This window comes from Azolla caroliniana, unplaced genomic scaffold (genome assembly GCF_043228905.1).
Source record: "Azolla caroliniana isolate FFs.n. ecotype wild unplaced genomic scaffold, voAzoCaro1.0.p SCAF_7, whole genome shotgun sequence".
In the NCBI taxonomy this organism is placed as follows: domain Eukaryota; kingdom Viridiplantae; phylum Streptophyta; class Polypodiopsida; order Salviniales; family Salviniaceae; genus Azolla; species Azolla caroliniana.
The window spans coordinates 4,694,157-4,716,569 of NW_028230442.1; the positions used below are offsets into that span (position 1 = coordinate 4,694,157).

Below are 22,413 nucleotides of genomic sequence, written 5' to 3' on the forward strand. Positions count from 1 at the left end.
TTGCCTTATTCTTGTTTTAGATTCTCATATTTAGGCATTTTTTACTGTTCCATGCTCCCACACTCATTAAACCACACACAAGATTAAGTTTTTGTATACATAGACATAGGGACACCTTAGCATGGACACATAACATTCACACGTTTTGATGCGTATAATGACATAGCATGCACATGTGACATACTCGATGTATCCATACAAGAGGCATATAATTATGGGAAACTAGATAAGTGATTAAACAAAAAACTTATTCAAAACACAACAAAAACATACACACAAGCTAAAATATGACAAAAGACATGTCGAGCAAAACATTTATATATACATTACCAATACACAACGCAAGCCTACTTTTACTTGCATCAAGCCCAAATCATTGTGCATCAACACCCTTATCACACTGTATTGACTTTGGGCTAAATCACATGGAATAAATGGTTTGGATGGTAGGCAATGGGATGGGCTCTAACATGTATTAATATGTGTGGTGTCCCCATTATGCAAAGAATATAGTTATGTAGTTGGTTGCAATATATGCAGTATATTGTGTTAGCCTCACGTTTTCCCATGTCATGATACATTGGGGTTGCAAAAAGGACTCATTCACATAGGAAACTATTGATGCATCATGAATCAAGTGTGTTGCATACCAACTTACAAACCATTTTTCCATATCTTGCATCTAATCGGAACATACAAAATTTGCTTTTATGTGTCTTTTTGGATTTGTTTTCTTGCTTCCTATGTGATTATAGAAAGTTGATGTGGGAAACCTTTTGAACCTTAAGCATGTATTAATAAACAAATTCCATGGCCATAATCTTAACGAGAGGTGATCCCAATACAAGAAGTAATAGTGTATATGAGGTTTGTTTCTTGACTTGGAGAAACCTAATAAGAGAATACTTCCAAGTGTATCTAGGGATGATGGTAGGCATGGAATCAAAGCATATCAGTGAAAGTTGAATAGAATATTGATGTAGTAATTTTCTTAATGGGAGAGCAAGTAAATCTTTTTTCCTCGGTGGAGCATTCATCTTGCCTATTGGCAATTGAACATGTCACATTACGGTTGTATAAATCCTTTCCCCAATGGAGGGTTCATCTTGCCTATTGAACCCATGACAATGATGTATCTAGATAGAGATGAGGGATGTCATGAAAAGTCTCATTAATTTTTTGGTGAGCTGATAGGATATCATATTCCGTCTATTGTTGTAAATTCACTTTCATAATTAATACCATAGTATTTATGAAAATAAAAGAGAGAAAGATGATCATGAAAAATGAAGAAGGTGAAGTATAACGCCAATAATTTAGCTTTTATACTTATTCACAATTAAAGTGTCATGGTCTTGTTCCCTTTCACATCGTGTGGACACAAGGCTCTTGTCCTAATATCTAAATGTTCGACATGTTCTCTTTCTAGTCTCATGCAAATGGGAGTGTGCACATGACGAGTACTTCACATAGTTCGAGAGCTAAACATCTTGGGAAGTACATTAAGCATTTGTCGTTATTTTATTGGTGATTTTTATACAAGGATGTTAACAACTATGTACATAATATTGTTGGTCAAGTGAATAAAGGGATACATCTTAAAATATTACTTTGTAGCATACTTTAAAAATTCCCAATTCACTTTGGGAATTTTTTTTGATGGATTTTATTGTTGAACTACTAGCAAGCTACAAAGATTCTAACTTTGTTTGGAAAGAGTCATGGATTTGCTTTACAATTTTGAAATTGTAACGAAAATTACACTTGGAACTTCACAAGTAGCGATTATTATGGCCTTCCCCACAACAAACAACATTTTGGTTCAGCTCACAAGTGCATTGCTATGTATGAATTGCAATCCTCGCATCTCCATTCTAGGAATCTAGAGTGCACGACGATCATACTAGAGAGGAAAAAGACGGACAAGACAAACGAGAGGGGAGGAGGGAGAATATGCAATAAAGAGAGAACAAATTACAATCTATTGAGAGAAAGTGGAGTATGCATTAGAGAGAGAAAGGGTGGATCATAGAGGGACAAGATAGTGTGAGAAAGAAAGAGAGGATGAGATGGGAAAGCAGCCCTTTTTTTTGGAAAAAGAAAGAAAGAAAGAAAGAAAGAAAGAGGTGATGAGAACATTAAAGAAGGGAGGGGTGAATAATAAGAAAACAAAATGTCAAGAATAGAGACTAGAGTTATAGCATATCAATATGGGATATGAGTGAGAAAGCAAGATATATTAACGTCAATAAAGGGTAATCATAATCTCTACCACATTTATCCACTTGATCTCCTATTGTCCAAGTAGGATTCGAACCTCTGACCTCCCACTCATGGCACATGAGAGAGAGAGAGAGATCTTCTTAAGATCTATAGGACGGGGCTCAGCCCATTGGGAGGATTGAAATTTGGTTTTCTCAATCGTATGACTTTGATGCTAAGATGTAAAACACCAAACCGAGAGAGAGAGCCCATATGGATGTAGCTCGGTTGGTAAGGTTGCCCAATGGAGAGCAGGTGGTCATAGGTTCAACCCCTACATTCCACAATGGTATCTAGTGAATTAAGAGATATATAAGAAGTATATAATAGAGAGGTGAGGAAGTTGGGTATCGAACCCATAATGCAATGCTTGTAGTGATAATTACGATAATAATAATAATAATAAAAAGAAAAAAAGAAGATTAATGATTCATTTATTTTGCTCAAAGAAATGTGAACAAAATAATCATGCCAGAAAGTGTTGACGAAAATAATAATAAAAAGGTCAATTTAGATGTGAAATTGAAATTTTGTGGAGCTATTTGTGTTATGTCAAGAATGCTCAACACAATTGTGCATTTTTTATGGCCAATGAAGAAGTTTGGTGAGGTATGGAAGGTCAATGTATTGTTTTTGCGCATGTTGTGGGAAAAAATGTAAATCCTAATCTAATGTGGAGCAAACAATTAAAATGCAAGATCTTAAGCTAAAATCATGAAGATTTATAATATGATCGCCTTACCGTGCAATGTGCAAAAAAACAGGCTTTTACGCACTACCACCTCAGATTTAAATACAATCCTTTGAACCAACAACAACAAACACTTTTAGGGATGCCCGAAATATTTTATATATATGATGTATCACCACATAATGTCGTCATAGTAAGCCATCACTTTGCCAGCCCAGACAAATTTCTCGAACATGAATAGACAATTTACATATACCTATATCGGAAACATTTGTCATGCAAACTAATTGAAACGATCCGGGAATGATGATCCAAGCCCGAGGCCGAAATCAGGTTGGGGAAGATCGTAGAAAGAAGGGGTTTTTGTTTTCTTTAGCTTCCCCAGGATCGGGTGTCAGAAGGTGAGTGAGAGACAGGACAAGGCGAATACTGGAACCAGGAGGGGCCCCGTAACGGGGAGCAAGTGGCCAATTGAGACAATGAGAAAAAACAAAAAAGGCGGCCGACCTGTCATCCATCAATCATACGCAAGAACACGTGCACGCACGTGACCCGGGTTTTATCTTGTGTGTGTGTGTGTGTTTTGGATCTTCTCTCGTATTTTCTTTGAAAAAAAAGGTTAAGAAATCCAGAGTCTAGTACGTAATATACTCGAATGCATTGGCAAACATTCATTTATTTCATACGAATGAAAAAGAATGCGTATGTTATCAAAACATTCGTATGTTTAAAAAAAAAACACTTTTTTACCTTAAAATAAATAATTTACCTTACAATAAATAATGAATACAAAAGTATGGTATTTACCATACGTCGAGGGTGTTTACCATACACGAAATGTTTGAAAAAACATTCGCGAATGAGAAAAGGCGCGTATGGTTCATACTATTGATTCCAGAAAAGAGAAGGGGGGAATCAGCGTTTCGCCGTTTCTGAGCCGCGCGATTCCGTTTCGCTCCGTTTCCGATCGCGTTTCTTCTAATGCGCAGACAGAGAGACAGACAGAGACACAGAGATCAAACAGAACGTTTCTTCACAGAGCAAAGGAGAGAGCCAGCGTTTCTTCTGTCGAAGAAGCCGTTTCCTCTCCCCCCCCCCTTCCTCCCCATAGGCAGAGCGTTTCTTCTGTTGCAGGTAACTTCTCTTCTCTCAGACACAGAGACAGACACACCACACACACACACACACACACACACACACACACACAATTTGTCTGATTTCTTCTTCCCTTTTCTCCCCCATTTCCTTCCTCATCTTCTTGTCTGATCTTGACGTAATGCGGCAGCTCCGATGGATCCTTTAAACCCTGCCCCTGCCCCTTCAGAGAAGAAAACCATGGGGGTGGAGATTCTCGAAGAAGAAGAAGACGTGTCCGGATTGCGCGCAGGGTCTGCTACTGCGGAGAACTGGAGGATAGCTCTTGGCCGTGTCGTATCTTCTGTCGTGGTCATCAAATCGACAGTCACTAGATCCTTTGACACTGAGCCTGCTGGATCTATCCATGCCACTGGATTTATCGTGGATAAACGTCTTGGCATCATCCTCACCAATCGTCATGTTGTAAAACCAGGTAAGGAGATTTCTTCTTCTTCTTCTTCTTCTTCTCTCCCTCTCTCTCAATTTATCTCCCATTTTTGCTCGACCTGAGATTCTTAGAAATCCTCACATTCCTCAGGATTTTGTTTTTCCTTGAAATTCCCACATTTTCAATTCCAGGAACAATCACATTCTAACATATGTTTTCTGTTCATAAATCTTCGTACGATTGTAAATATGAGAAACATCAGGTACAGCGTCTCTTTTCCAAAATTTCACATTCAGCTCTTCTTGTGTTTCTGTTTGATCAGAGAAGTCTACAAATAAATTGTCATGCTCCTTAAATTTTGTTGGTCTATAACTCCCACGTTTGTAGACTGTTGGTTAAAAGTTCTCACATTTGTTTCCTTAAACTGCTCACAAGAAAATACCATATCCTCACATGTGTTCTCTTTCAAATTCTCAAATTTCTGCTCAAGGAAACATCAGATTCTCATATGGGTTTGCTTAAGCGCCAACATTTGTGGCTTAGGGAAATATCACATCTCGCATTGTTTTGCATGACCTTCTTACAATTGTTTCTAAATTCACATGTTTGTGCTTTAAGTTGGAAATCTATTTTTGCATTGTTTTCTTACGACTCCCAAAATTGTGTATAAACTCCTGCTTTTGGATTCAAAACGACACATTAGTGCTTAATTTTGATTAGGAGTAGCAGGAAATGATCGCATTTTGATTTTAATACCTTTTAAACCAAGGCTTCCTGAATGACAACAAATTGTGCTAGAGCTTCATGTATCAGATCAAGGTACTGTTTACACTAGCTGCAAGATGCTCGCATTTTTATCGAATTCCTCAGAAATGTTGCGATGCCAAGTTAATTTTGAAAGGCTTACTGAAAAGTGAAAAACCTACAAACCCTCATTTCTCAGGGGGTTCATGTTAATCAAAGTTTTACCATGTTTAGCCATCTCAATCAAAATAACCCTTTCATGACAAGCTATTGGGGACAATCTCGAATTGTTTGGATCATGACAGCAAAAATAACATTCAAGTGCCAAGCTGTCTCCACTTTTCTCCCCAAAGAACTTCTGTGAAGCAAAAATGTCCACTTGGCTCTTAAGGCTGAGAAAAGCTGTGTATTTTTCTTAGTTGTATTTTCCCTTTAATTATCTCACAATTATATATTCAGATTATAAAAATCAGTTTGCAACTCATAAATATTGAGATAATCTGCATAATGTTGTCAATATTTGATCCTGATTAGACTCAATTTGAGGAATGTTTGCACAAGAAAGTTAGGAAAAAAGACCATGGACATTAACAATGAGCATGTCTCTGCTTCTGCAATGTCTCGAACCTCTGATAGCTTAAAATTTACCTATATTCCAAAAACAGAGCTTCCTATCTCTGTCACAACTCACAACCGGGAAATGTGATGACCAACAAATTGAAAATTCTTGTTTTTCCTATAGAATGTGATACACAACATATGGATACACACTGGGCTGCCCAAACTTTATGAAGGCCCAATCTTTCATCTGAATGCAGTCAATTCAATGCAAGTTTTATGTGGGAATGTAATAATTCTGATGTCTATACCTAAAACTTGCTTCACAATTGTATCTTACCTTTCCACCTATGCTAACTTGACAACCATTCATACTCTGACAAAGCCATATTTTAAGCCTGAATTTCATTGTACTTCACATTTCCAAGGTCTTTAATGTATAAATTTTAAAATAAAGCCAATATCTCATACTCTTGACACTTGATGTTCTGTAAATTGTAATGTTAATCAGCACGATAAACTTAGATCCCCTCACCATAAATTCAAGAAAAGTTTGAGCTGAGTACTACATCACATGAAGGACGCCCTATTTGAGTGCTGCACAACTCTCCTAATAGGGAATCCTTTGATGGATGTCTGTGAAAAAGTGAATTTATTACTTTTGATTTGACTAGGAGACCATTTTCTTTTTTCTTATTGATGTTTTGTTCATCCATTTCATCTTAAGCCATGATGTAAACTTGATTTATCACTTCTTTAATAGCCATCGATACCTGTATTTAGACAAGAATGTATGCAGGTTAAAAACTGATAATCTGGCACTTCAGATTATGAACTTTACATTTCAATAGCTTATTTATGTATTTGGATGGGGATCTATGCAGGTTAAAGTTGATAATGTAGACATTCAGGAGGTAAAAATAGCATCATAGCTCTCAAAGTTTACATGTGTTTACTGATAAACCCTTTTGCATAAAATTATACGTTGAACAGTTGTATGTACTGAAGAACGTGATAGATGTTTCTGCAATTTGAATGATTCCTGTCAAGCATTATTACAATGTAGGGAATGAATGTTTCGTGTTTATATGAATAATTTCAATAAAGGTCTTGAAAGCTGTTTTAGAATTTATGCGTTTTCAACACTATATTACTAGTTGACGGTGGCTTAATTGCATAATCTTGGTAATCTGCAGGACCTGTTGTTGCTGAAGCTATGTTTCTGAACCGGGAAGAAGTTCCAATCTATCCACTATATCGTGATCCTGTGAGACCACCTCCAACTGTTTATTGAACTGGGATTTCTGTTTGTTTGCACAAGTTCCTTATATAAAATAGATGTCTGCGAGGCATTTCCTTGAGAAGCATGGAGAAAACCTCATTATCTCTCTTCAGAAAATAGAAAACCTCATTTATATCTGTAATCAATATCATACATGAAGAATGAAGCCGTAAGTATGTTCAGTGCTATCTATGAAAGGAACTTACAAGCAGTGGAAACAGTTTATCAATGGACACTATCAACATGATTTAGCCTAGCTAATATATTTTGTCAAAGATTAGACCTAAATGACTGATATTGCTCCAAATTTGGAACATAGGATTGTACCTGAAACACCTTTTATAAGAAAGCACACAATCATGCTACCATGTAAGGCTATGATGAGAGTGTCAGAAATATTTTCTTCTCTTGATGTTAGAACTCATTTTAACAGGTCTCTGAGGTAACTAGCTACTTAGTGCATATCTGCTAATTAGTTTGTAAAGTTGTAGCTTGTTAGTATTTTATTTCTTCATGTGACAATGCTTTTTAATTGCAAGGATGTTTGAAATTCCCTTTCCTGTGTTTTTTGTAAGAGAACTCTGTGCTGATAAAGAGAACCTTCTTGCTCATTTCATATAGTATATAATTTTTTATTCAAATAGGGCTATTTCAAGTGGATAGCCTAACTAAGATACATTTGGGGACCACCACATCTTCATGTGAATATTTTAAAATAATAGCTTCTCCTCGCTTGAATATTGCGTACGACTTTTAGAATCTTTTAAATATATTGCAGACATGATAATGGGGGTTCTATAATATTTTCAGGTACATGATTTTGGTTTCTTCCGTTTTGATCCTAATGCTGTGCAATTTATGCAATATGAGGAGATTCCCCTTGCACCAGAAGCTGCCATAGTTGGTTTAGAGATCAGGGTGGTGGGCAATGATAGTGGAGAAAAGGTTAGTATTATTGAAAATAAACCGATGAAGATTTCAAGTGGTTTTAGACTATGATCTTAACATCAGACATCATGGTTGTAGATCTCCATTTTGGCTGGTACTTTAGCACGGTTAGATCGTGATGCTCCTCATTATAAGAAGTAAGCATCTGTAACAGTACTTTGACTGTCTACATGTTCTCTTGTTTCAATGTTTTCTTGATATCTAAATTTCTTCTCCCCTATATTACTGGTTTTCTCCAATTGACTGAAATCTTGTGATTATGTGAGATTTTTGCTTGAATGATTGATAGTAAGAGTAAGAAGCCTTCATGTTCAATAATCTATTCATTATTGTGTTTTCCTCTAGACTAGTGATAGCAACTCCATCATCTCTGAGCCATTGTAATAACATCTTCATGCTACGCTATTTATGGAGTTGATAATATTTGATGCTTTTGAATCTATAAACTAATTTGATGATCATTTCTAAGATCTTATGTGTAACTATGCATTAGGAGTCAATCTCTGGAAGAGAGGAAATCAATTTGCCAGTACTCGGTCTCTGACCACATGTGCCTTGACAGCGATTGTCTGGATAGGACCTTGGTTTATAAAGACCAAGTTACCTGGGATACCCTATTCATCCTATGGAGGGATCTACCTTCAACACTAATATCATAGCGGGCCATGTCCTGAAGTGTACTGGAACAAACTCTCATGGTCTCTGCTAGGACCATCTTTATCTAGTACATGATGCTTACAAGCCTATATTGGTGGGCTCATTGGGTTTTGGGTTTTAGCTCAGAAGTTTTTGGTTTGGGAGGAGAGATATTACTATTATTTATTTCTCTGCTTACAATTTTGTTATGTCAATTCCATGATTAAGATATGTGTTACTGTAACAGAAATCTGACACATTATTTAGGGTAGTATTGGGCTTGGTGGTTGCATTTTACATGAACTCACACAAGTTTTAAATGGATGTTTTATGTGACTTCAGGGATGGATACAATGATTTCAATACGTTCTACATGCAGGTACTTGAAATGCTCAAGTTCTGAGCCAAAATGTTCTATATACAAGTTTTGAGCCTTTTCCTAATTGTGTATTTTCAAAAATTTGATACGATTCTCAATTTAGGCTGCTTCAGGGACAAAAGGCGGGTCAAGCGGATCACCTGTTATTGATTGCCAAGGCCGAGCTGTGGGTTTAAATGCTGGAAGCAAATCTTCTAGTGCATCTGCTTTTTTTCTTCCATTAGAACGTGTGAGTGTTTTGTTCATACTATTATAGCACTGATAAAATAAGAATGACATTAGGCATAATAATTATTTTTTGCACTCTATACTATCTAGTTTGGCATGCAGGCTCTTAGATTTAATAGAACACATTCCTACAACTCTGTCAAGGATGAAAATAATTTTATTTTGTCATCTTTGACCATATATTTTTAGTGTGTTTTTTCAGTTAGATTCAACTCTTTTTTGGTTGAACTGAGACTGAAAAAGCTCATTGAAAACATGTGTTTCACAACCAGACCTTTATATGCAGATTCAATACCAGACTGAGAAAGCTCATTGAAAGCATATGTTTCACAACCAGACCTTCAAATGTCTTCATTACAATCTTTGCTTCTCTAAGCGATAATTTTTATGCTAGAAAGTGATTCAATGCTAGCAACAGCTCTCGTTGATTTTTTATTTATATTAATTTGGTACATAGATTGTCAGGGCATTAACCTGTCTGCAAAGCAGTTATAACGATGTTACAAAGAAATGGAATGCTCTGAATATCTCCCGAGGCACACTTCAGGTAGCTCGTCATTCTATTATGTAATTTGCATGGATTGTCTGTTGAAAGGAATGCATGATGCCGCCCATTAATATGATAATGAATGCACTATATCTCATGCTTTCAATTCTGGTGTTGTTATTTTGTAATTTCTGAACTTTGGCATATGTCCAGTAATTTACTGTAAGAAATGTGTTATATTTTTTTCTCGTCATGTGTTTAATTTTAGTTTTTGAAAATGCTAACCCATCCATGTTTAAAAAGATGACATTATTGCATAAAGGATTTGATGAAACTCGGCGGCTTGGTTTAAAGAATGAGATTGAGCAGGTAGGTTGGTTTTTCTTTTAACAGAAAATCAAATCTGCTGCATTTTATTATCATGACAATGTTACTTATCTCGCATTTCTATAGTTGGTCAGACAAGCCTCACCTGTGGGAGAAACAGGAATGCTCGTTGTGGATTCTGTGGTATGTTAGGATTCATTAAAGACTTTACCTCATTCATTGTATTTTCCAGATTGAGATAAGGGATTGACCTTCACAGGTACCTGGAGGCCCTGCTCATAAATTTCTAGAACCAGGGGATGTTCTTGTGCGTGTTAATGGTGAGGTAAGGTGTCAGTTTTTGACCGTATGTTTGTATTGCTTTATTCGAGTCTTCTTGAAGGCTTTTTGGAAACCATATTATGATTCTTCAGTAATGTAAAAATAGAATGTTGTCTAAGGGCGTCGTAGGCATATATCATTCTACCCTTAAAAACTGACCTTGATGCATAAGCAATAGTCCAAGCACTTGAACCAGTATGCATCAGTGGACCGATGGGATGATGAGGTGTATAACTAAAGATGTTCTATATTAAAGCCTAAAGGGAAGCTTCTTTATTGTGAGCCCCACATGTCAGAGAATAGTTGTTTCCAATCCATTTACTTTCTCAATGTTGTGGTTTTGGTTTATTCCAAGTTTATCCTAAGTGGACAGTTTGTCTTCATTCAGCATTAAATTAGATCTCACTAGGGTACTGATAGTGTGGACTCGGAGAAATGATTTTGTGGACACAATCGGATGTAGTATTACAATTTCATTTTCATCAGTTTATTCAAACCACACAATGAAATGGGAAAGAAGATTGTAACACGTATTTACATCTTTGATTAACAAATTAACTCTAGGATGGACCCTTATGGATTAAATATTTTGACATTTTATAGCTTTCTAAAATATTAATTTCTATTTATTTAGATATCTTATGATGGCCTCTTGTGGTCCTATTGCTGTAGACCTAACCTACTCATACAGGTTTGAACCAAACCGAACTGTGAAACCACAGCTTAATGGCTTAACTGTTTAAACGGTTCGGTTCGGTTTCAACCGTTAGAAACCGCGGTTTAAACGGACGGTTTTTTATTTTTAAATTTTTAAAAAATAGTTTTTTAACAATCTTTTCATTTTAGGCCTTATTCTCACATTTTAGAAAAATCTTTACAATTTTGAAAAAATAAAATAATGAAACATTTTAAATTTTAAAATTTGAATTTTGACCTAAGTTGAAACTGAAACCGAACCACGAAACCGTGATTTTAACGGTTTGAATTTTTTTTAATGGTTTTGTGGTTCGGTTCGGTTCAGGTTTCAAAATTTTTAAGCGGTTCTGTTTTGAACCTCTCAAACCGAACCGTTGCCGATTGTTAATCAATGTAGTGATGAGGTGATTGAGCTTCATTATTACATCCTTTCATGATCCCTGATCCACATCTTCTGGTAGTGAGTCAGAAGGGGATCCGAGAAACAATATATATATGTTACTTGGCACACCTGGCAAATGAGTCAGTTACTGTCACTGGAGTATCCAATGCAATTGTAATTGCAAAGTGTTCACAAATGGTACGTACAAATACAATAACTAGAGTATGTTAAATCATCAGTCAATGCTGAATAAACCACTGTAGGGGAGTGGTACTGCCAAGCAATGTCTACAAAGGATAAGTCAAAGATAATGCAAGATTCCTGCCCAGGAAAGCCTGTCTTCATTCCTCTGCTGTGTTTGATCAATGATAATCAGGTCGAAGCTTCCCACTGACTCAAGGTGTAAATGGTTCACAACCTAGTCTCACCACAGAATGCGACTGGTTTTAGAGAAAATAAGATGCTATGAGGTAATACCAGCAACTATAAAGAAAATAATGTGTCCATGATAACGGTCTGTCTTCTCAGAAGGCAACATATTCGAGGTGCCTCTAGATTATGTGGTAGTGGCGAGCATGAAGACCAGGTCTGAAGAAACTTCCTAATATAATAACTGCAGGCCCAATTTGTGCTGCAACCAGAGAACTGCTATGAGAGATATATCCAGTGTGCAAGCCAGCATGCAACACCAATAGACTAGCAGCACACCACTCTTCATGAGCATGTGAAAAGAGTCATAAGCAATTAACCGGTGGATATGCCACAAGATCCTCACACATGTGACAAGTGGGATCATGGTTCAATCTGGCTGTTCTTTGTTCCCGCCTCTAAGCTTGCATGCAGTGTTTCTCACTGTCCGGTGACTGATATCAAGAGATCAAATGTAGGTTCAAAAAGTATAAGAAATCCATGATTACCTCCAGCATACAACCAATCTCAAAATTGTGTTTATTTTGGTTGTTGCATCAGCTCATTGTCAAGTCGGTTTGTTCTACAGCAGAAATTTGTGAAGCGTGAAATTGATAATGTAGGAATAGAGTAATAATTTATTGGAAATTCTGTAAACTTCTGCCATGAGAGAGCACTTGCTTGAAATTTAACTCAAATACACAGTTTATGCATTCCTGAAATTTCAAGAGATTCCGTCATTTATAAAACCGTATCCAAAGTTTTTCTATGGTTCAAAGAATGGGGTTGACAATTCAACCTGGATTATATATCATTTACTGTTGCCAACCTATTGCTAAATACCATGAGGCAAAGGTTGGACATAATGTTTCTCTGAATACATTGTTTACCGTTTAGATAATCAAAATGTGTAGTGTTATGTGGGAATTATTGAACCTGGATTATATCATTTACTGTTGCCAACCTATTGTTAAATACCATGGGGCAAAGGTTGGACATAATGTTTCTCTGAATACATTGTTTACTGTTTATGCAATCAAAATGTGTATAGTGTTATATAGTGCTTCAATGCTGATTCTGTAGTATCTTTCCTTGTAGATTATAACGCAATTCCTGCGTTTGGAAACCTTGCTAGATGATAACGTTGGGCAAGAAATTGTCATGGAAGTAGAAAGAGGTGGTCAGACAGTGGAAACCACATTAGAGGTATGCTTTATGTATTTTTGTTTGAAGGTAAAGCTAGGCATGGTTGGTTCACCTCTAAATCGTTTGCTACTGAAATAGATTCAAGATTTGCATTCTATCACACCAGATTACTTTTTGGGAGTAAGCGGAGGTGTAATTCATCCTTTATCATATCAACAGGTGTTATCCTAACCAGTTTATAACACTTTGATCATTTTCTATGTGAGCTAAGACGCACATCTATATTGCTGTTTTTAGTTTCAATTTTGGATTCTCCATAAAGCACCTTTAAACTGAATTACTGAAATTTGGTTGCAGAAAGTGACAAACTACCTGCAAAGGCACTAAGTTGTCAGCTTGTAGTTGACTGCTATAAGGAATGCTCAGTTATTTAGGTTATGGACAAAAACTTAGTAACTTGCAGGAGTACACGATTTGAACAGAAGAATCTATACTCTAAAATAGAATCATGTCTTAAGATTCCTGTCTCAACTGACTGATTACAAGATTCATAGAGATCCTTCCTTTTTTCTGAACTGAGTATCTTGCAGGAGTAAATGACTCAATTAAAAGAATCTTTTGCATAAAACTAGCTTTCATCTTCCAATTGACAAGTCACTATCCAATTAGAGAGATAGCAAATAAACATGCTTTATTGAAGTTGCAATTGCACATTTGATAAAACGATCGCTGGCTGTATGTAATTTTGTTTGTATATAAATATTTGCTAACCATTATGAAATTTTGTTTATGTATGTTTTCAGGCCCGTAATTTTCGGTTTAGATGTGGCTTGGTATATGTTGCTGAACCAGGGTAAGTGTAAAAGGCAATTCGGATCATGTTTTTGTTCTTTCCCTTACAATGTGAGATAAATACTTTCAGCTATGAATTTGTGCTTTCCATTGTCAAAGCTACCAATTGGAAAGTTGATTACTTCCTCAGAATATTTGATATGTGTAAGCTTCTACTGGCTGTTCTTAATACCTTTTTTCCTTTCCTTTCCCCAATTGTTGTGGATAGATATATGCTTTCAAGAGCAGGGGTTCCAAGACATTCAATCATCAAAAAATTTGCTGGAGAGGATATTTCAGATGTCAATCATTTTCTTTCAGTTCTTTCAAAACTTTCTCGAGGAATTCGTGTGCCTCTAGAATTCATCACATACACTGATCGACACAGAAATAAGGTGTAATCTAAGACTTGCATGCATGTAACATTTTTTATAATCTTCTCCTATTGCATAGAGTTTCAAAGTTACTAATTTCCATTTCCTAGAAAGTACTGACATTTTAAACATTTAATACCAACGAATAGTTTTTAATTTTCTATTCAGTAACAAAGAAATAGTTTTTTCTTCAATCTGGCTTATATTTTATGTGTTCTGCTACTAAAGTATATGCTAACTAATCAAGATAATAATAATAAAAGGTGTTGAAGCCTTGATTTGGATACAAGGCTGAATTGCATATCTCCCATGAAAAGATAAATAGAGAGAAGAACCCCTTGCATGCACCGACTAGTTTAACTACTCTATTCATCCCCAAACATATGCTTCTGTGTTTTAGTTCTGATTGAGTCAAAAACATGTTTTGGGTGGTCAGTTCTGATCTAAATAGTGTATCATTGGTTGGTTGATGTACCTATTTCATGTTCATCATAACTAAATGTTTGGAAACCTTTTTCGTATATTTGCAATGACAAAGCAGAAGCTCTTATCTATAATAATTCAAGGGTTATTGACTTGTACTGCCATCGGTTTATAACATTTTCTGTGTTTCTGGCAGTCCAAATTAGTGACCATTGACAGGCATGAATGGTATGCTCCACCCCAATGGTACAGACGTGAAGATGCTGCTGGTATTTGGCAGATAGAAAATGCAGCTCTGAGCAGCATCTTGTATTCATCAATTACAGCTGTCCATTCTAAAGAACATGATGTGTCTGCTCATCCGATCAACTTAAATAGGGAAGAAGCTTGTGTAGATTCTCCAGTGACAAATGGAAGAGATGAGGAAATTGAATCTGTGTCAAGTCATGATGAATCTCGTATTGTTGGAGTTCCACCTATTGAATGTGATCAAATAGCTGCTGATACTCTAGGACGAAGTGATTCCAAGCGCAGACGTGTTCTAGAAAAAAGCTCCGATGATACTTTTGTGACATCTGATTGTAAGGTGGAGAACATCGAGCCCATTACTGATGATAATCTTGCTATAGATCATGAAGAAGGTGTTGGCATAAGGATGAATACTTCTGTCGAGAATGTCATGGAAACAGCACTTGTGATGTTTGAGGTACATTGATAGGTTTGTTGCCTCAGTCGTATTCTTCAGCAGTAGGTCTTATTTTCTGGTTTCTTGGTGGTTTTGCAGGTTCATATACCTCCCTCTGCAATGTTAGATGGTGTTCATGCACAGAATTTCTATGGGACAGGGGTCATTGTTCATCATTCACCAAACATAGGACTAGTGGCAGTGGACAGGAACACTGTACCTATTTCAGTATCAGATGTGATGCTTTCTTTTGCTGCTTACCCTGTGGAGATTCCTGCTGAGGTATGTTTACCAAAATACGCTGGACAGTTAGTTTCTTTCACAGGTCATGATCTACTGTGTTGAATAACCAGGTGGTATTCCTTCATCCTGTGCATAATTATGCTCTTGTAGCATATAATCCTGGTGCTTTGGAAACAGCTGGTGCAGCTGCTTTGTCTGCAGCTGTTCTTCTTCCTGGTAACAGATTTACTGTAAAAACTTGACATATTTGATCTCTAATGCATGATGCAGCAACTTTTACTTTTTATCATAACAGATCCTCCTCTTCAAAGAGGTGATAGTGTTCACTTGGTTGGATTAAGCCGAAGTCTGCAAGTGACATCAAGAAAATCCATGGTGACAAACCCAGGAGCAGCCTTAAACGTTGGCTATTCTGATTGTCCACGATACCGTGCCATGAATATGGAAGTTATAGAAATAGACACAGGTTCTTTTGCAGCACATGATCTAATATAATGTGCAAATTTGTATGTTACATACAATCATTTTTCTATCATATACTTTGCAGACTTTGGACATGCTTTCTCGGGAGTACTCGCTGATGAGTTTGGTAGAGTGAAAGCTCTTTGGGGTAGTTTTTCAACTCAGGTAGACTCTCAGACCGAGTTAGAAGCTGTTAATTGTGGTAGTTCTATCTCTATGCAGTATTCTCATTGCGGTTACTTCACTCAAATTTATATCAGGTGAAGTACGGCAATTCCCCAGCTGAAGACCACCAATTTATTCGTGGCATCCCTGTTTATGCAATATGTGAGGTTGTTGATAAGATTGTAAAGGGTAACACAGGTCCTCCTTTGCTTATAAATGGCATTAAGAGGAACATGCCCACTGTTCGGATTCTTGAAGCCGAGTTATTTCCGACCCTTCTCTCAAAGGCGCGAAGCTTTGGTCTGAGCAACAAATGGGTTCTTGTATGTTCTTTCAATTATCTGTGTCTTATCTTTATTTAATTCTTTGGTCTTCATCTAAGAATAGAGTGCCCTATGGTAAAGAGAGCTTTTCATTACATGTTTCTTATTAATGGAAATCTAATTAGGGCATTTTGTGCTTTCGTATTCTGTATTTAGTCCAATTTGTGTAATTTTTTCTGATTGTTAATCACAGGATTTGGCTAAGAAGGATCCTGTTCGAAGACAAGTTTTGCGAGTAAAAGGGTGCTTAGCTGGTTCTAGGGCAGAAAAAGATTTGGAACAAGGGGACATGCTGTTAGCTATTAATGGGGAGCCTATTACCTGCTTCAAAGATATTGAGAATGCATGTAATAATATCCTAGACACTAGTGACATGGAGGGAAAGCTAAAAATGACAGTTTTTCGTCAGGTAACTTCAGGCATTAAGATTGGGAGATTCTCATACATCTTACTAGGACCTAAAATTGCTATGACTTGTTCCATAAATGTAGGGTGTAGAATTAGAAGTTCTTGTTGGAACTGATGTAAGAGATGGATTTGGCACATCACGTATGATTAGCTGGTGTGGAGGTATCCTTCAAGATTCTCATCGAGCTGTTCGTGCTATGGGCTTCCTGCCTGAAGAAGGGCACGGGGTTTATATTGCAAGGTATATGGTTTATCATAATAACTCAGGATTAGATTATTTGCGTCACACATGCACATTTTCATATTATTTGTTCATTTTTAGGTGGTCCCATGGAAGTCCTGCTCACAGATATGGTCTCTATGCGCTACAGTGGATTGTTGAAATTAATGGGACGCCTGTACCTGATTTGGAAGCTTTCCTGGAAGTGACAAAGGTATGCTCATTTATTCTGTCCACAAAAATGAAACAATTTTCCTTTGCATCAAACTGGATGGTCCACTTAGCCGATTGACCCTACATCTACAAGGTATGATATTGAGTCTTTGGCTGTTACCATCATTAATTGCAAGGATGACAGGGCAGGATGGGGACACTTCAGGATATGGTTGACAGAAAGGTTGGGGATTTGAATATTAATTGATTAAAGTTGGATGACATGTGTGCTCCATTTAGAAACTTGCCATGCATGCACACAGTTCTGTGGCAGGCTCGTGAGTTGAGAGCTCAATATCATTAGGTGGATAATGACACACAATATAGTTTATCAATTATCATAGAAAGATGATAGCTTGGGTTGAAAAGGCATGTGCAAAATAGAAGAATTTTATCGTTACATGGATATTCAAATACGAATGAAAAGGAAATATAATTTTACATATCGAACAAAAAAGTAAGTATTTTGGAATGAAAATGTAAAATTTATTATTTACTGGATTGAAACACAATTAGAAATCACTATGCGACATGAACAGGCTTACGCATTGCAATTATGTTCGAGGTCATGAATATATTTCTTTTATTGTAGTGTATAATGAGATCATCTCTCTTTTGTAAATCTTAATTATAACGTTTCTTTCTCAGGAATTTGATACTGCCAAGGTCGCAATTGTTTATTATCTATGCATAGCTGAAGTTGTTGCTTTCAAATTTATACTTTGTTTAATTCCTTTGCTTACTGGTATTCTATCGTCATGTGTAATCTAACAGGAGCTTGAGCATGGTACATTTGTACGCGTTAAGACAGTCTACTTGAATGGGAAACCGCGAGTTCTTACAATGAAGCAAGACTTGCATTATTGGCCTACATGGGAACTACACTTTGATCCACTCACTGCAATTTGGCAGCGCACAGTGATAAAGTCATATGATAAGTCATTGTGATGTGCTGTATCTCAGTGTATTATTCTTCAGAGATTGGGTTACTGCCCTTGAATAACCATTCTTTTATGAAATACATATTTCATATTATATGAATAACATAATAAGAAAAACTTTTCATGCTATAATTGTTTTTTCGAATTCCAATTCTTCTCTAAAATTATGAATGGAGGACCCTTGGGGCCTTGATTATGTGAAATGATTGACAAAGTATATGCTTCTCAAGAAGTTGTCATGTATTTTACATACTCACTCTCATAATAATATTCACATTTTTATATCTTATTTGAATGTTTATTCATTATTGGTCGCGTTTCATATTTTACTCTTCACCCTACATTGTAGCCCTGTTGAATATATATTAACCATAATGACAAGTGTGTATCAGTTCCCATCATTAGTTTTGGTGAAAGACGTGATGTTTTCAATTGATGTTTTCCATCATCTCCTAAGAAACTGAGTTTTTGCGAGTTACCCTACATCAATTATTCTCTTAAATGTTAGTGTCAGATGGGGAGCACTTTTACTACCACATCCTTAGAAAGGGACCAAAAAATCCAGTTGCCTGCTGTTTTTATCTTCATTGCCAAACCCATCATGACATTTTTAAAGTTACAACTAATGAGACGTGATTCACCAATACATAAGATTATGCATGGATAAAACATATCAATAGATATTAACTATTGTGACAATCAATAAGCAACTTCCAGTTGTCATTGCCAATGGGATAGAGCTAGAACATCATTATTGCAAGAAATACAAAAAGAAGGCATATGGTGCACTTGACAATGGATGAGAAACTGAAGCGTTACAATAAATGGCAAAATCTTCATGCAAGAGATGACAGGAGACACTGAAAATAAGAATTCACTATTTAATTATAAACACTGGGACAACTAAGAGTGAATATGTAATACGTTCTGCAATTCTGAATTCTCACACAAGGATGGTATACCAGTTATACCAGATAACCAAGTAACCAGTAATCCCCACAAACTGAATTATTTGAAAACATACCCCATGTTCTTCTCTCACTTTAAATTTGATATACTCTCAATATCTTTTGGTTTTCTGCTCATCTTAGCTATATGGAGTCCAAGTTCTGCAAGCACTTAGTTATTACTGAAATGTATAATTCACTTTCAAATATGCACTTTAAAAGCGGAAGATGCCATCACCTGATGCACAATGCTTACCTTCATTATCTAGAATACATCCATCATACATTGGACCAACGAGTTGTCTAAATTCTCTTAGTTCAATTCATCAATTGAATTTCATAAATATGCCTTATCTTCAACTTATGTTGCATGAGGAAATTATATCAACAAGAAATGGCTTTCATATAGAGGGCTTCAATTAACCTTGTATGGCCCTTAGCTTCTACTTACTAAGGGCCATACAAGGTTATAGAAGCAAGCATGTTTAAAGTACTAATTGGGGCTCACAAACATGTTTGAAGTAATAGAAATTAGTGATGAATATTTGTGAGCCCCAATTAGTTAAGGGATAACATGATAAATCTTTTTAGAAGTTAGATTCATTAAGCTCATAATGACTACCTAGACTCGATGCGCAATGATCGATCTCATTGAGTTCCAAGTAAAATCACAAATTTGAATTTAGCAACAGAGGCAGAGAGTACCTTGGCATTAACCTATTTCATCAATGCCTAGATAAATTGTCAACAGATCTAACGATTCTCCAGATAAAAACACATAAATGTGCCTGAATATTTAGCATACCAAAGTTTCCAACAGTTTCCCCATACATTATCGTAGTACTATCATGCATTACCATGAACCTAAAATCACCAATGAAACGTTTGGTATGCCACAACCAGAAATCATAGTATGACAATAACCAATCATATCTTCCTCAAACAACCTAGTTGAAGATAAACAAAATATGTTTATCTTCAATATCTTTCTACGTTCCAATACAATATCTTCAATATTCCGTCACAATAACTCAATCAGTATACACACTAAAACTCACATCTGCAAAGAAATGAAAGAAAATTATTTGTGTATGTGCACCCTGTAGATCAATCAACCTTACATTCTAAAAATGGACAAACAGAAACAGCCTGCCTTCCATTCTAAAACAGAACAAAAAAAAAATCCTGTATACAGAGGCTCAATCAAGCTTCAATCCTAGAAGCTTAGCAATAAAATATGGATAATTTATTTAGTCACACAAGCTAGATTTATGTTCCTAAAAAACCGAGGGGAAGACAAGAGTCTCAAACCTCCTGTACTCAAACTGAATGTACGAAAATGTGGATTTTTCGGATTGTATGAGGTGGATTTAATACACTTTCAACCTCAGATCTGCGAAGGAATGACACAAAAAATCTATATGAACGTTTTGTCTTTCAGATACAATTAATTGAGCAAAACGAGTTTGTACAGGAGGCTATATCAACCTTTTGAATCGTCGAAACTGAACAAGACTTTGTTGATACAGTCACAAGACCTAGCTTTCTTTACAGCCTGAAGATCTGGAGTTCGAAGAAATGATAGAGGCTGCTTATGTGTGTATAGAAAGCTCAAAGAACCTTTTCATTGTAACAACTGCGCAAAGATAATGGATTTATATGCACATTCAAGCTCAGACCTGCGAAGAAATGGCAGAGAAATGCAATGAGTATAGGTGGAAATATTGAAAACTTCCATTCCAAGAAATTGAGGTACATTTGTCATAAACATTTGGGGTGCAGATTCGTACATCAGAAAAGGCTTAAAAACAGACGAATAACAGAAATGGAAACAGATATGCAATATATATGAAAGAAAGCATCAAACCTGTGGTGCGTCGTAGAAACTATCATACAAGAAGATTGGAATGCCATCCACTTTAATTGTTCTGCAAGGTTTTACACCTGGGATAGACCAACAGAAAGAAACAACACGAGCTTCAGCAGAGAGCTCTCTCTTCATCTTTGGAAGAAGCTTTAGGTTTCCTCCTTCACTCAGATAGAGAGTAAGAACGGTGGCAGAGGTTAAATCTACATCAAATGCGTCTTTCTGCTCCACAGTGATCATGTGGTCGAGGTTCTCCTTGGAGATGGCTTGCTTTGCTTCTGCGAAGATGGATGGATCTAGCTCCACGCCATAGCCTTTGGCACCGTAAAGCTTTGCAGCTAATTTTAAAAGAAAGCAACTTTAGGGTTTCATTACACTGACGACGGCGAGATAAATGTCGGGGAAGGAGAACATGATCAAAAAGTAGAGGAAGAGGAGAAAAGGATCCAGCACCACGCCATAGTTGTTGACAGCGTGCAAAACTTGGGATCGATAACAGAAAAGGATCGATCCGGATTCCATACAGGCATCTACAAGCATGAGAGCTTCCTTTGCTTGCGAAACATGAAGAAGAGAGGAGGAGGAGGAGGAGTGGGAACTAATTGCTACTCGGTAGGAGGGAGGGAGGGAGGGAGGGAGCAACAGAAGAAGAAGGTACAGAAGAAGGAAGAGATGGAAGAAATGGTGAGAGAGGAGTACCTGAGATGAGGAGGCGTCCATCGCCACAGCCAAGGTCGACGAGGTAGTCAGAAGGGCGGAGGCGGGCGAGGCGGAGCATTTGGGCGGCGACGTGGGGAGGGGTGGGCACGAAGGGGGCAAGGCGGGAGCCGAGCCAATAACGCAGCCATAGCCCAAGCCTCAAGCCCACCATAGCCAGGCCCAGCAGAATCAGAAGAAGGAGAAGAAGCAGAAGCAGAATCAGAAGAAGAAAGAAGAAGAAGAAGAAGAAGTAACTGAAAGAGAGCTCATCATGTCTTTCCTCCTACTCTACATGACATACATACATACATGACATACATGCATACATACATGCATACATACATAGGCAAATTCTAAATACATGACATACATACATACATAGGCAAATTCTAATATAGGAAGGTATTGCTCCCACTTGGAATTAGAAGGGGGTTTTCGCTACATAAGCTCCTCCTCGAAGCATATCCTCAATAATTCCATTCACTCGTTCAATTTGTCCATCGGACTCACGATGATTTGCGGAACCCATGCTCGACATCATTCCTACTTTCTTAAAGACTTGAGTCCAAAAGTCACAAGTAACCTTAGAATC

At 36.8% G+C, this 22,413-nt stretch overlaps 2 protein-coding genes and 1 long non-coding RNA gene across 5 annotated transcripts; 1 reads left to right on the forward strand and 2 right to left on the reverse strand.

Annotated features, from left to right (window-relative positions):
- The first annotated feature begins 4,214 nt into the window (after positions 1–4,214).
- DEG7 (DegP protease 7) lies at positions 4,215–18,597 on the forward strand. Of its 2 annotated transcripts, none has more exons than XM_087323022.1 (24): positions 4,215–4,523; positions 6,977–7,047; positions 7,873–8,007; positions 8,089–8,147; positions 8,989–9,025; positions 9,129–9,254; positions 9,711–9,800; positions 10,044–10,109; positions 10,194–10,250; positions 10,327–10,392; positions 12,973–13,080; positions 13,159–13,239; positions 13,824–13,873; positions 14,081–14,246; positions 14,845–15,354; positions 15,433–15,615; positions 15,687–15,792; positions 15,872–16,042; positions 16,124–16,203; positions 16,299–16,526; positions 16,720–16,935; positions 17,018–17,175; positions 17,257–17,368; positions 18,142–18,597. In XM_087323022.1, the coding sequence occupies exons 1-24, from the start codon at positions 4,244–4,246 to the stop codon at positions 18,313–18,315; spliced, it is 3,330 nt and encodes a 1,109-aa protein (XP_087179148.1). In that variant the 5' UTR covers positions 4,215–4,243; the 3' UTR covers positions 18,316–18,597. The 2 variants fall into 2 exon arrangements, with proteins under 2 accessions (XP_087179148.1, XP_087179150.1); XM_087323024.1 differs by lacking the exon at positions 4,215–4,523 and adding an exon at positions 7,382–7,431 and having other exon boundaries at positions 6,974–7,047.
- LOC147861641 (uncharacterized) lies at positions 14,185–14,437 on the reverse strand. Its single transcript, XR_015530052.1, has 2 exons — positions 14,319–14,437; positions 14,185–14,287 (listed from the first exon to the last, which is right to left on the reverse strand). It is a non-coding gene; the product is annotated as an uncharacterized LOC147861641 (long non-coding RNA).
- A 1,729-nt stretch (positions 18,598–20,326) lies between the features above and the next one.
- On the reverse strand, positions 20,327–22,024 carry LOC147861642 (uncharacterized). 2 transcript variants are annotated; one of them, XR_015529995.1, is made up of 4 exons: positions 21,822–22,024; positions 21,123–21,460; positions 20,744–20,934; positions 20,327–20,648 (listed from the first exon to the last, which is right to left on the reverse strand). XR_015529995.1 is itself a non-coding variant. In XM_087321961.1 (3 exons), the coding sequence occupies exons 1-3, from the start codon at positions 21,991–21,993 to the stop codon at positions 20,929–20,931; spliced, it is 516 nt and encodes a 171-aa protein (XP_087178087.1). In that variant the 5' UTR covers positions 21,994–22,024; the 3' UTR covers positions 20,327–20,928. The 2 variants fall into 2 exon arrangements, 1 of the variants encoding a protein (XP_087178087.1); XM_087321961.1 differs by having other exon boundaries at positions 20,327–20,934.
- Between the last annotated feature and the right edge of the window lie 389 nt (positions 22,025–22,413).

Excerpts from the sequence above, each read along its gene's own strand:
- DEG7 (XM_087323022.1), top strand. The coding sequence starts at position 4,244 with ATGGATCCTTTAAACCCTGCCCCTGCCCCTTCAGAGAAGAAAACCATG. Across the intron at positions 7,048-7,872 it reads ATCCACTATATCGTGATCCT|GTACATGATTTTGGTTTCTT; the intron begins GTGAGACCACCT and ends TAATATTTTCAG. Across the intron at positions 16,204-16,298 it reads GGGGTAGTTTTTCAACTCAG|GTGAAGTACGGCAATTCCCC; the intron begins GTAGACTCTCAG and ends AATTTATATCAG.
- LOC147861642 (XM_087321961.1), bottom strand. The coding sequence starts at position 21,993 with ATGGTGGGCTTGAGGCTTGGGCTATGGCTGCGTTATTGGCTCGGCTCC. Across the intron at positions 21,461-21,821 it reads TGGACGCCTCCTCATCTCAG|CTGCAAAGCTTTACGGTGCC; the intron begins GTACTCCTCTCT and ends TTTTAAAATTAG.